We start from the raw sequence: 12912 nt of genomic DNA, 5'->3' as shown, positions 1-12912 counted from the left end.
ATAGTTTACGTAGTATTAGAATTAATTGTTCTTTAAATGTTTGGTAGCATTCATTTGTGAATCCATCTAGTTATGGGGATTTTTTTCTTAGGGAGCTCATTGATGGCATATTCAATTCCGTTTTCTAAAGCATTCTACTTCCTCATCTATTAATTTGAGCAACTTAACATTTTTGTAAATATTCATCCATTTCACTTAGATTTTCAGACTTATCAGCAAATAATTGGGTGAAATAGCTCCAAATTTTTGCTCTAATTTCCTCTTCATCAGTGGTGAATTCGCCCTTTTCTTTTTATATTGGTAATTTGGTTTTCTTGTTTCTTTTTTTTAAATCAAATTAGCCAATGGTTTGTCTCTTGAATTGTTTTTCATAACATCAACTTCTAGTTTTATTTATTGATTCAACGGTTTTCTTTCAGTTTTACTAATCTCTCCTTTGACTTCAGGATTTCCAATTTGGTATTTAATTGGGGATTTTCAATTTGTTCTCTTTCTAGTTTTAAAATTCATTGATCTGTTCTTTATTTTTCTCTTTCTCTATTTTTAAATTCATTGATCTGTTCTTTCTCTATTTTATTGATGTAAGCATCTAGAGATAAAAATTTTCCCCTAAGTACTGCTTTGGCTGCATTCCATAAATTTTGGTGTGTTGTCTGATTGTTGTCATTCTCTTTAATGAAATTATTGATTGTTTCTATGATTTGTTCTTTGACTTACTCATTTTTAAAGATTAGATTATTTAGTTTCCAATTACTTTTCAATCTGTTTCCATGGTCCTTTGTTAAATGTTATTTTTATTGCACTAAGATCTGAAATGGATGCATTTAATACTTCGGCTTTTCTGTATTTAGTTATGAGGTTTTTATGTCTTAATACATGGTCAGTTTTTCTGTAGGTTCCATGTACTGCTGAGAAAAAGGTATATTCCTTTATATTCCCATTCAGTTTTCTCCAGAGGACTATCATATCTAAGTTTTCTAAAATTCTGTTTGTCTCCTTAACTTCTTTTCCTGTTTATTTTTTTTTTATTAGAATAATCTAGTTCTGAGAGGGGAAAGTTAAGGCCTCCCACTAGGATAGTTTTACTGTCAGTTTCCTCCTGTAATCCATTTACCTTTTCCTTTAGTACTGATATTACTCCACTATCTAGGTCTTTTGGCAAGATGTGGTTTCCTTGCTCATCTCTTGTAATTATATTTATTTTTGTTTTTGTTTTGTCTGAGATCATGATTGCTATCCCTTGGTTTTTGTTTTGTTTTGTTTTATTTTATTTTGTTTTGTTTTACTTCAGCTGAAGCAGAGTAGATTCTGCTCCATCCCCTTACCTTTACTCTCTCTGTTTCTCTCTGCTTCAAGTGTGTTCCTTATTAAACAACATATTGTAGGATTCTGGTTTTTAATGTACTCTGCTACCTACTTTCATTTTATGGGTAAGTTCATCCCATTCAGATACACAGTTATGATTGCCAATTGTATATTTTCCTCTGTCGTATTTTTTTCCTGTTTATCCTTCTCTCTGTCTCCCCTTTCACCCTGTCCCTCCTCAAAAATGTTTTGCTTTTGACCATTGCCTCACCCAATCTTCCTTCCCTTCTCTCTGTCCCTCTTATCCCTCTCCCCACCTACTTCCCTTTAGGGTAAGATAGATTTCTATAACCATCTGAGTCTATGTTTTATTGCCTCTTTCAGACAATTCCAATGAGATTAAGGTTCAAATGTTGCCCACCACCCTGCCATCTTCCCCTTTGTTGTAAAAGCTCTTTCATGCCTCTTTTCTGTGATATAATTTACCCCATTCTACCTCCCTCTTCCCCCTTCTCCCAATGCATCCTTGTTTCTCACCCCTTAATTTTGTTTTGTTTTTTTGGATATCATTCCATCATAATCAACTCACACCTGTCTCTGTCTATAGATACTCCTTTTAATTGCCCTAATAATGATAAAGTTCTTAGGAGTTATATGTATTATCTTTCCATGTAGGAATGTAAATATTTTAACCTTATTGAATCACTTGTGACTTCTCTTTCCTGTTTACCTTTTTATGCTTCTCTTGAGTCTTATATTTGAAAGTCTAATTTTCTATTCAGCTCTGGTCTTTTCATCAGGCATGCTTGAAAGTCCTCTCTTTCATTAAATATCTATTTTTTTTCCCCTGAACGATTATACTCAGTTTTGCTGGGTAGGTGATTCTTGGTTGTAATCCTAGCTCCCTCTGATCCCTCTAGAATATCATATTCCAAGCCCTCTGATCCTTTAATGTAGGAACTGCTAAATTGTGTGTTATCCTGACTGTGGCTCCATGATATTTGAATTGTTTCTTTCTGGCTGTTTGTAGTATTTTCTCCTGGACTTGGGAGTTCTGAACTTTGGCTATAATATAACTGGGAGTTTTCATTTTGGGATCTCTTTCAAGAGGTGAGTGGTAGATTCTTTCGATTTCTATTTTACCCTCTGGTTCTAAGATATCAGGGTGGTTTTCCTTAATAATTTCTTAAAATATGACATCTAGGCTCTTTTTTTGATCATGGCTTGCAGATAGTCCAATAATTCTTAAATTATCTCTTCTCAATCTATTTTCCAGATTAGTTGTTTTTACAATGAGATATTTCCTATTGTCTTCTATTTTTTCATTCTTTTAACTTTGTTTTATTGCTTCTTAATGTCTCATGGAGTCATTAGCTTCCACTTGCCCAATTCTAATTTTTAAGGAATTATTTTCTTCATTGAGCTTTTTTACCTCCTTTTCCATTTGGCTAATTCTGCATTTTAAAGAGTTCTTCTCTTCAGTGGATTTTTGTGCCTCTTCTACCATTTGGCTTATTTTGGTTTTTCAGGTGTTATTTTCTTTTTTCATCACTCTTGTTTCTCTTCCCATTTTTTTTCTCTACCTCTCTTGTTTGATTTTTAAAATTCCTTTTGAGATTGTCCCTGAGTTCTTTTTGGGTCTGGGACCAATTTACACTTTTCTTTGGGAGTTTTACATGTAGCCATTTTGATATTGTTGTCCTTTTCTTAGTTTGTGTTTTGAGCTTCTCTGTCACCTTAGTGATTTTCTACGGTCAGGTTCTTTTTGTTGTTGTCTTCCAGCTCATTTACTGACTTTTAACTTTATGTTAAAGTCAGTTTCTGTTTCTGGGGTGGAGGGGGAACTGTCCCTAGCTTCAGGTTTTTTGTTCTATTGTTTTCAAAGCTAATAATGAGGATCTGTAAGTTTTCAGTTCTTGCAAGGTGGTCTGATCTACAGAGAGGTGTGGTCACTACTCTCCTGGCCCACATTCTGATCTGCGAGTGACCACAAGTACTGTTTTTTGCCCTGGAACTGTGACCAGGGTCCCCACTCCCCTGTGGCTGGGAACTCTAGGGTGCTAATGTTCCTTTTCGCCCAGGTATTGCAACCTGGAACCAGATATGGGCAACTGAGCAAAGGAATCACTGTTACTGATTCAGCTGCCCCCAAGGCCTGCTGCTGACTTGTGCCAGGTGTGGCCTGCTGCTGTCTTCCTTGTACATGAACCCAGGGCCTCACTGCTGCCTTGCTGGTTGTGGCAGGCGCTGGACTGTGCTCCCCTCTTACCTCAGCAATATAGACCTTTCCTGCCAATCTTCTAGGTTATCTTGAGCTGGCATATTGTTTCACCCCATCCTTTTGTTAGTTTTGCTGTTCCAGGATTCACTTTGAGGTGTTACTTTAAAGTTATTTGGAGGGAAATTTGGGAGAGGTCAAGTGACTCTCTGTCTTTACTCTGCAATCCTGGCTCTACCTCCAGGTGGAATTTTAAAAGACTTTCCAGATTCCCCCAGCTGAAAGTGACTTCTCCTTCCTCAAATTTTCCTGGAACATTTTGTGTGGATCTCTCTCTTTTGCCCCTATACCATGTACTCTTCTTTCTCTCATATTTATCTGTGTACATGTAAGCTCTCCCCAGTGGATTGTGAACTCTTTGATAGCAGGGACAAGTCTTGTTTCATCTTCATATCCATAGCATTCAGCAAATGCCTTGCACATAGTAGGCACTTAATAAATGTTTCTTTTTTTTAAATCTTCATAGGAAAAATAATTTTTCCTTATCAACTTCCCTCTGCAAAATCTGATAAATTAATCAACAAATCCTTACTCAACATTAAGTGTGTGCACTGCCTTGGGCCCTGTGGGGGACAATGCCACTGACCTCAAGGAACTCACAGAAGAGAGCGAAACCATTACCCATAAAAAGATAATTGATAGATGGCAGACTATGCCAAGAGACAAATGGATGGCACAGATTGAAAATACTATATGACTTCGGAGGGGAGAGAGAAAGAAAAAAAGAGAGAGAGAGGAGAGAGACAGAGAGATGGATAGACACAGAGAAAGAGAGAGAGAGATAGACAGAGGCAGAGAGAGAGAGAGAGAGAGCGAGAGAGAGAGAGAGAGAGCGCCCTGTATGGGGCAGGCTAGTCAGAGGAGTGATTTCCCCTGTACACCACATACTCTTGTGAACATTCAGTGCTCTCTGTGTCAAGAACAATACTGAAAACTTAGTTCATCTGGCAGGCCTTTACAACGTTTTCAGCAGTTGTCCACTGAGAGCTTTCAATTCAAGCTTTAAGCTCTGTTTGTGCCTCTGCTTGGAATGGGATCTAAGGTGACAGAAATGCCAGCCTCAGCTTTCTTTTTCCTTTGAAAGCATTTAGGTCCTAAACATTGTGACTCACATGACTAAACCAAGTTCTGTACCCTCCTTTCTCTGACAGCCTGACAATATCCCAGTGAAACTCAATGCTGCAGCACTCTACAGAGAGGAGGCCCTGTACCAACATAAAGCAGAGAAGGAGCTTCGCAGGTATTGACCTAGAAAGGATGTCTTTTCGGCACTAAGGGGTAGGAGTAGGGGTGGGAGGTATGGGGAAAGGGAAAGAGAGGGGAATCATAGAATCACAGAACTTCAAACTTGGAAAGAACATTTCTTAGAGGCCATCTAAAAATAACTTATATTTGATAAGAAATCCCCTCTGTCCTATCCCCAACAAGTGGTCATTCACTTAAAGACCTCCAGTGATGGGGAGCTCACTAATTATTAGGAAATTTTTTCTTACATTGAGCCAAGGTCTGTCTCTCTACAATTTCTACCCATTGTTTCTAGTGGTGCCTTTTGGAGGCAAAGAGAAGCACATCACCTTTCTACAAGAAGAGATATTTGAAAATAGCAATCGTTGTCTTCCTAAATTTTCTCTTCTCCAGGCTGGGGTTGGCAAGCCCACTAGATGAACAAGGATTTGGTATGGTCTAGGAATGTGCAGCAGAGGGTTGAGCCATGTTCTGGGTTCTAGGGCCTCTACCCATGCAGCAATACCAATATAGGGGAGCCATGATGAGAAAGCCTGACTGGCAAGTTTCTGATCTCCCTGAAGGCTCTAAATGAGGAAAAGGAACACACCGACCAGAGGCACAAGTAGACTTTGAGCATCCATGTTACTGTGTAGGGGCAGAATGGAAGGTAGGAGACCAGAATTCTGGTTCTGTCTCTGTTCCTGACTCATATTATGTCCCGAGGCATCCCATTACATTCTTGGAAGCCCCCGGACCACTTATAATGAAGCTAATCTCCCTATAGTTTCTGTCCATTTGGTTCTAGTTATGCTCTATGGAGCAAGGAAGAAAAATATAATCCCTCCTATAGAAAAAGGTTCTTTTTGGGAATTAAATTCCCTGCAAGTGGCTGCAGATCATAGTAGGTGGTGATACTACCCTAGCGGATAAGTACGTTTGCACACTTGATGAGAGGCTGGGTGCAAACTCTTCTAAGAGGGGGTGGGCCAAGAGAAAGTTTGAGCAGGACACTGGGAAGGAGGGGAGAAAGTGAACCCCCAGCCAAAAAGCAACTTCACAATTGGGACTTACTCCTGCCACAGCCAAGAGAAGGCTTTTTCTCTTATGGCTTCAGACCAGAGGCTTCTAGCCAATCTAACACTTCCATCGGGGTTTCCTCTTGCTGTTGCCTTGTTCTCTTCATGTTTCCCTTCTTAGTATGCCAATACCTGGGAACATCTATGGAATAAAGTCCAGCTTGTTAAAAGGACTGGCAACCTTGAAAACATCAAGTAGGGGGGCAATACCTGGACACCCCAGCAATCTAGTTTTTTAAAGAAACGTACAAGGAGATAGAGGCCAGAGGCTGTAGAGGGCATGAAAGAACCATAGAGACATCCACCTAACCCAGAAAAGTGCAGTTTTTGATGATTCCCCAGTACCCCAAGACTTAATATGAGATCTGGCATGTTCTTCATGTTGTGAGTGGGATGTACAACACACATAATCCCTCCTGACAGCTCCTGGCCTTTTTGGATAGTGGCCTCAGAAAAATGTCCTCACTGAGATGGAAGACTTTAGGAACCACCTGAAGGAATGGAATCATCACAGAGTCCCATAGTCAGGATCCCTCACTCACAGTGGCGATAGGGGAAAGGCCCAGAGAGATCTGGATGAGTGAAGATTATCAGACTTGAAAAAAGAGAATTACTAAGGTAGACCAGTACACCGGGCCGTGAGTTCAGGGTGCCCTGAGCTGGCTGTTAGACAGTCAGTAGTTCTTGGAACTGACCTTGATAGCCAGTGCTATCATCCCCAAGGCAGAGGAAGACAGGGAGAACATGGCCTTCATCTGCCCAGTAGGATTCCACCAATTTGAACACATGCCCTAAGAGATTTCTGGGGCCCCGCCATTTTTCAGTGTCTCCTAGAGAAGGTGGTTGGTGACCAGAACTGGTACTCAGAAGCCTTGATGTATTGACAGAAGACTGGGCATAATGAAAAAAATGTCCTTTTTGCTTGAAATTTACACATAAATCCATGCCTGAAATATGATAAATCTTTCCATTTTCTAGTAATATCAAATTACTGTATTTTAAAATCCTCATTTTTCCCATAAACTCTTTGGTGATTGAATATGAGAAATAGACCCAAGTCATGTGCTTTCCTCATGGCTGCATAATCAATGGAATGATATCATTAAATGCACTTAATAGTTCATTATGGAAAAATAAAAGTATAAAAGAAAGACCAACTCCCTGGACAACAACACTTAGACTGGCAGTTTCCCCTGCCTACTCACTCATGTGAAACCAAAGTATGTTTGGCCAACTTCAGTTGCATCAGTAAAATCACAGAAACCAGAACGAGAGAGATGAGAGTTAAGTTTAGGAAGCTGGGCAGCTACATGGCACAGTGGATAGAGTGCTGGGAGTCAGGAAGACCTGAGTTCAAATCTAGTCTCAGACATTTACTAGCTGTGTGACCCTGAGTAGGTCACTTAACCTGTGTATGCTTCAGTTTCCTCATCTGTAAAATGTGGATGTAGGGTGGTTGTAAGGATCAAATGAGATCACAACTGTAAATTGTTTAGCACATATAAATGTTAGCTACGATTACTGTTAGGAAAGATGTTGACAACCTATGGAGCATCCAAAGTGAACTGAAGACTGTGCCAGGTGAGGATGTTCAAGACAGGTTAGACTTACTGAGCTTGGCCCCAAAAAGCAGAACTAGAACCAAGGGGTGGAATTTGAAGAGGCAGATTTTGGCTTAATATTAGGAAAAGACGAGAGGCAGCCAGCTGTAGTGGGTATAGAGCTGGCCTCACGGTCATCAAGACCTGGGTTCTGGTCCTGCCTCTGACACATCCTGGCTGTATGAACCTGGACAAGTCACTTCCCTTTTGAGTGTCCCAGGCAACCTTAAGGCAATAAATTGAAGAGAAGAAACCGTTTGGTAGAGGAAGTCCTCACCAAGAACTCCCTACACAAATTGGAGTCATCTAAGAGTGGAACCTGCTGCTTTGGAAGGTGGCAGGTTGTCTTTCTGTGAAGGTCATCAAGTTTGTCAGGGACATCATAGAAGTGATTCCTGTCCAGCATAAGGTAGACTAGATGCCCCTGAGTCCCCTTCCTACTATGAAGTTTTGTAACTCTATGACTTTTAGCTACTGTTCCTGTTCATTAATACTACTTTTTCCTAGTCCCTTACCTGTAGTGAGGTGGCATTGTGGGTAGGAAGAAAAAGAACACTACTCACCTCAAAATGCATATCCACCTACACTCCTACATCACCCTGCAGCCTCTTGCTCTCATGCATGGGCCTCTTCCTCCTAAAGTTGTCCCAACAAATATCATTTTTTTAAACTTTAAAACCTCCCTCTTCTGCTTTATTGACAAGTAAATTGTTCAAAAATGTTCTCACAGTTCAATAATTACAAAGACTGAGACTTGCATTAAAAAAGTAAAAACCAGATTCCCACCCCACCCCCCAAAACAGCTGTGTCTAGCTCCAAAGGAGCCCCTTTATGGAGAATCTGAAGAGAGAGCCAGTACTGTCTGTCAGACACTTAATGTTACAGGACTAAATGTGGACACTCAGTTTCAGCTAAAAACAGTGCACGTCATGTACAGTGTTTTTTGGGGAAAAACCATTGGTGTCGCATCATTGGCCCATTAAAACCAAATTTTCAATAAGTGACATCCAACTGTCATATTGGGGCAAAAGGCACACTAGTGGGTCAATGAAAAACTGGACATGCCAGCCATGGGGTTAATTACAAGCTTTTAATGAGATGAGATTACAAATATGGTCACTAAATGAAGAATATAAGGAAGTGTGAGATTAAATACACCACCACTGCACAGGGGCCATTGGAAGTCTTTAGGAAGGTGCTGTGCATTTTTCTATGTGATCAATACTTGTTTAGTAATAATGGGGTCCCCACGCAGGTGAAAGATGATCCCTGAGAAGAACTGCTCTCTCATTTCTAAGCTGCTCTCATTTGATTCTTGTAAGGAACCAGGAACACAGATGTGTCATCTGTGGGTGTTCACTGGATATTTATACACACATATTCACAAATACATATGTATATGTGTGGGAGAGAGTGCTACTCCTCCAAAAAAAGGAAACGAGAAATAAAGGATAAAATTTTTTGCAACAGAATTTCTGAAGTCTTAAAAGTCCTGATCAGTGCCATAATTGAGGGTGAAATAAAAAACAGTGGGGTAAAAAGGGAAAGGGGTACTGGTAACAGTTCTATATACATGACTAAAAACCCAACCAATATCATTTTGCAGTCATATCACTAGTTCATATAAAGAGGCTCTGCCTTTTTCTACCTTTGTGACTTTGGGCAACTTACTTAACTTCTCTGGGCCTTAGTTTCCTTATTTATATAACAGAGGTTGAACTTGATGACATCCAAGGTCCCTTGCAGCTCTATAGCTATGCTTTTAGATCTCTCTCTCTCTCTCTCTCTCTCTCCCCATATATATATATATGGGGAGAGAGAGAGAGAGAGAGACAGACAGACAGACAGACAGACAGACAGACAGACAGACACACAGAGCATAGATCTGTGTTTCTAAAGTTAAGTTCTTTCTTGTTCTTCAGCAAATCATCTGCAGATAAATTCAATGTAAGTCTTTTTTCCTTCAGTCGGCTCTTTCCATATCACAAAGAGATGTTAAGTAATTTATACAAACAGTTGACAAAAAAAAGATGTTTGCAATCATTGATGGCAACACTAATTGGGGGAAGGGGAGACATTTTTTGGAATTTTTTTTAACAAAAATCATTATAGGACAAATTTGCCTTAACAAAATCAAACTTTCAAATAAGTTTTCAGAAAATACACAAACCACATAAAACCAGACTTCTATGACTTATAGCTTATTTAACAAAAAATATGTAAAATGACTTTAACGGAGTAATACCAGACATCTTATTGATTTACAAATTCTTTTTTGCCCCTCATTTTCTGTACATTTCCAGATTTTTGTAGCTGTTATTGTTTATATCTCTATAAGAAATGTATATAGTGTCCTACCGATTCTGCTTTCTTCACATTGTATCACTCTTTATAAGTTTTTCCATTTTTCTTTCTGTTATTCGTATTTGCACCCACTAACTGTGGGTATCCCCAAGGCTGTATCCTGGGTCTTTTTCTTTTCTCCCTCTATATTGTTTTGCTTGGTGATCTCATCACCATCTATGTTAATGATTCTCAAATCTGTCTATCCAGGCCTAACCTCTCTCCTGACCTCCAGTTTCCACATCTTCAGTTGCCTGTTGGATATCCCAAGTTGTGTGTCATATACATCTTAAACTCAACCTGTCAGAAGGAACTCCTTATCTTTCCCTCCCAATCCCTCCCCTTTTCCTGACTTCCCCATTATTGTCAAAGGCATCACCAAACCTCCCTGTTACCCAAGTTCACAACTTAGTCCTCCTCCTCGACTCCTCACTTTCACTCATCCCCACAATCCAACCTGTTGTCAAATTTTATCGTTTCTACCTTCCCAACATTTCTCATGGACCTCCCTTCTCTGTACTCCTATAGCTACCACTTGGTGCAAGCTTTTATCCTGTTTCACTTGGACCATTACGGTAGCCTTCTGGCTAGTCTCCTTGCCTCAGATTTCTCCCAATTCTAGTTCATCCTCTATTCAGCCATCAGAGTGGTCTTCCCACATCACCCCACTACTCAGTGAGATCCAGGATCCCTATTAGCTCCAGGATCAGATATAATATCCTCTGGCTTTTACAGTGCTTCAGAACCTAGCCCCTTCCTGCCTTTCCAGTCTTCTTAACACCTTACTCCTCTTTGCATACTCCATGATCCCATGATCTTTATTGACCTCTTTCTTGTTACTCACAAAAGACATTCCATCTCCTCACTCCATGCATTTTTTGTGGCTGTCCACCATGACTGCTGTGCTCTCTCCCTCCTTGTTTCTACCTCCTGGCTTCCTTGGCTTGCTTCACTTCTCAGCTAAAATCCTGCCTTCTTCAAAAAAGCCTTTCTAGGTCCCTTGTAATGCTAGTAATGTATCCCTCTGAAATTACCTCCAAGTTATCTGGTAATCTTGTTTGTACCTTGCTGTTTACACATTATCTCTCCCATTAAATAGTGAGCTCCTTGTGGGCACGGACCCTTTTTGCCTTTCTGTGTATCCCTAGCACTTGGCATAGTAACTGGCTTATAGCAGACAAGCATTAATAAAATACTTGTTTATTTGATTATTTTGTGTGGAAAAATATGACACAACATGGCCTTAGAATAAGGAAGATCAAGATTCAAGTCCTGGTTCTGACATACAATGAGGACCACGGGCCAATCATTTACTCTGTAGAAGCCAAAGGCAGCTCTCAAGACTATAAATTTTATACAAGTTGCTGATTGGCAACAGTAAAAGGAGTTACCATACCAGGATATCCCATGTTAACAAAATCATAAGTCTTCCTTCCCCCCCCCCCAAATATCATTGGACTAGTGAGATTCCATTTCATTCATATACCACAGTATTTCATATTCCACAAATGGCTCAACCATTCCCTGATGACTGGACATCAGGGTGGTTCTGAATCTTTGCTATTACAAACAATGCTGAATAGTAGCCCCGCTCACGGCAAAGAGGCATTGAGTGAACCTGGGACACAAAGCAAGAAGAAGCCGCCTGGCTGCTTTAGAAACAAAAGGAAGAGACCTGAAAAAAATGGAGGTTCTTAAAACTCAGAACCCAACTTCTGCAAGTTCAGAATACCTTTTGTACCAGTTGCCCTTTTGTCTTTCAAAAAGGGGAATCATGCAGATCTCTTAGTCAATCAACAAACATTTGTTAAGCATTTACTATATTCCAGGCAATGTGCTAAGCACTGGAGATACCCAGTCAAAAGTGAATCTGTCCCTGTCTTCAAGAAATTTACATTCTGGGGCAGCTAGGTGGCGCAGTGGAGAGAGCACTAGCCCTGGAGTCAGAAGGACCTGAGTTCAAATATGACCTCAGACATGTAAGGCCCACTAGCTGTGTGACCCTGGGCAAGTCACTTAACCCCAACTGCCTCACCCAAAAAACCAAAAAACAAAACAAAACAACAACAAAAAAAGAAGTTTACATTCTATGGAGGGAGACAACATGTACAAATATCATCATATACAAAATAGATACAAAGTGATTTTGGGGAGAGCACTCTCAGCTGGAGGGGGTGGGATATCAAGAAAGGCTTCAGTTAAAACATGATGTCTGAACTAAGCCTTGAAGGAATCTAAGGAGTCTTGAGAAGTGGAGATGTGGGAGAAGAAGTACATTCTAGGCATGAGGAATGTTCTCTACAAAGGCATGGAGAGAGGAAATGGAGTGTCCTGTATGAAGAAGAATTAGAAGGCAAGTCGGAGTGAGCCATAGAGTGTATGAAGAAGCTTAATTTGGAATAAGGATAGAAATGTAAGTTGGAACTAGAATGTGAAAGGCTTTCAAATGCCCAACAGAGAAGGTTTGATTCGCTCCTACAGGTCATAGGGAGCCGCTGGCGTTTATTGAGTAGGGGCACGTGGACAAACTTACCTTTTAGGGAAGATGATGGGGAATGGGAGAGGTGCCATAAGGCTGGAGAAGGAAAATGTCCCAATTTTCAAAAACTGAAATAAAAGGGGATAGGGTAGAACCTGCAAACCATTGGCTGAAGAGTTTGACTTTGATTCCTGGCAAAAATCTAGGATGCATTATTAAAGGAATGGCTTGTGAACATTTAGAAAGTGAGACTGAATGCCAAGAGCCAGAGTGAATTCACCAATAACAGTCACACACAAAACTAACTTTATTTCCTTTTCTCACTGGACTGGTAGATCAGGACAATGCTGTGGATATAGTTCACCTAAATTTCATCATTGCACTTGACCTTCTGGCATGATATCTTTGCGGACATTTAAAAGATACCAAAGAGCCATCACATCAGACACTTCTTTCAATGCCCCAGTATGTAGTCCACGCCTGCACATTTGCCCATGAGACTGTAAGCTTCTTGAGGGCAGCAACTTTTTTTTTTGCCTCTTTTTGTATCTTCAGGACTTAGCACAGTGCTAAGTCACCTGGTTGGTGCTTAATAAGTGTTTG

At 40.2% G+C, this 12912-nt stretch overlaps 1 protein-coding gene across 1 annotated transcript in view; it reads left to right on the top strand.

Annotated features, from left to right (window-relative positions):
- The window catches only part of CFAP99 (cilia and flagella associated protein 99), a 187339-nt gene that overhangs the window by 128032 nt on the left and 46395 nt on the right, over positions 1 to 12912 (top strand). Inside the window, exon 10 of the mRNA XM_020992207.2 lies at positions 4735 to 4823. Within this exon, the coding sequence (XP_020847866.2) occupies positions 4735 to 4823 (89 nt within the window). The remainder of the gene's footprint in view (positions 1 to 4734; positions 4824 to 12912) is intronic.

The sequence above is a fragment of the Phascolarctos cinereus genome, unplaced genomic scaffold (genome assembly GCF_003287225.1).
Source record: "Phascolarctos cinereus isolate Bilbo 61053 unplaced genomic scaffold, phaCin_HiC Scaffold_9;HRSCAF=440, whole genome shotgun sequence".
In the NCBI taxonomy this organism is placed as follows: Eukaryota; Metazoa; Chordata; class Mammalia; order Diprotodontia; family Phascolarctidae; genus Phascolarctos; species Phascolarctos cinereus.
The sequence above is the reverse complement of the archived record's forward strand: the minus strand, read 5'-3'. Positions and strand labels throughout refer to the sequence as shown.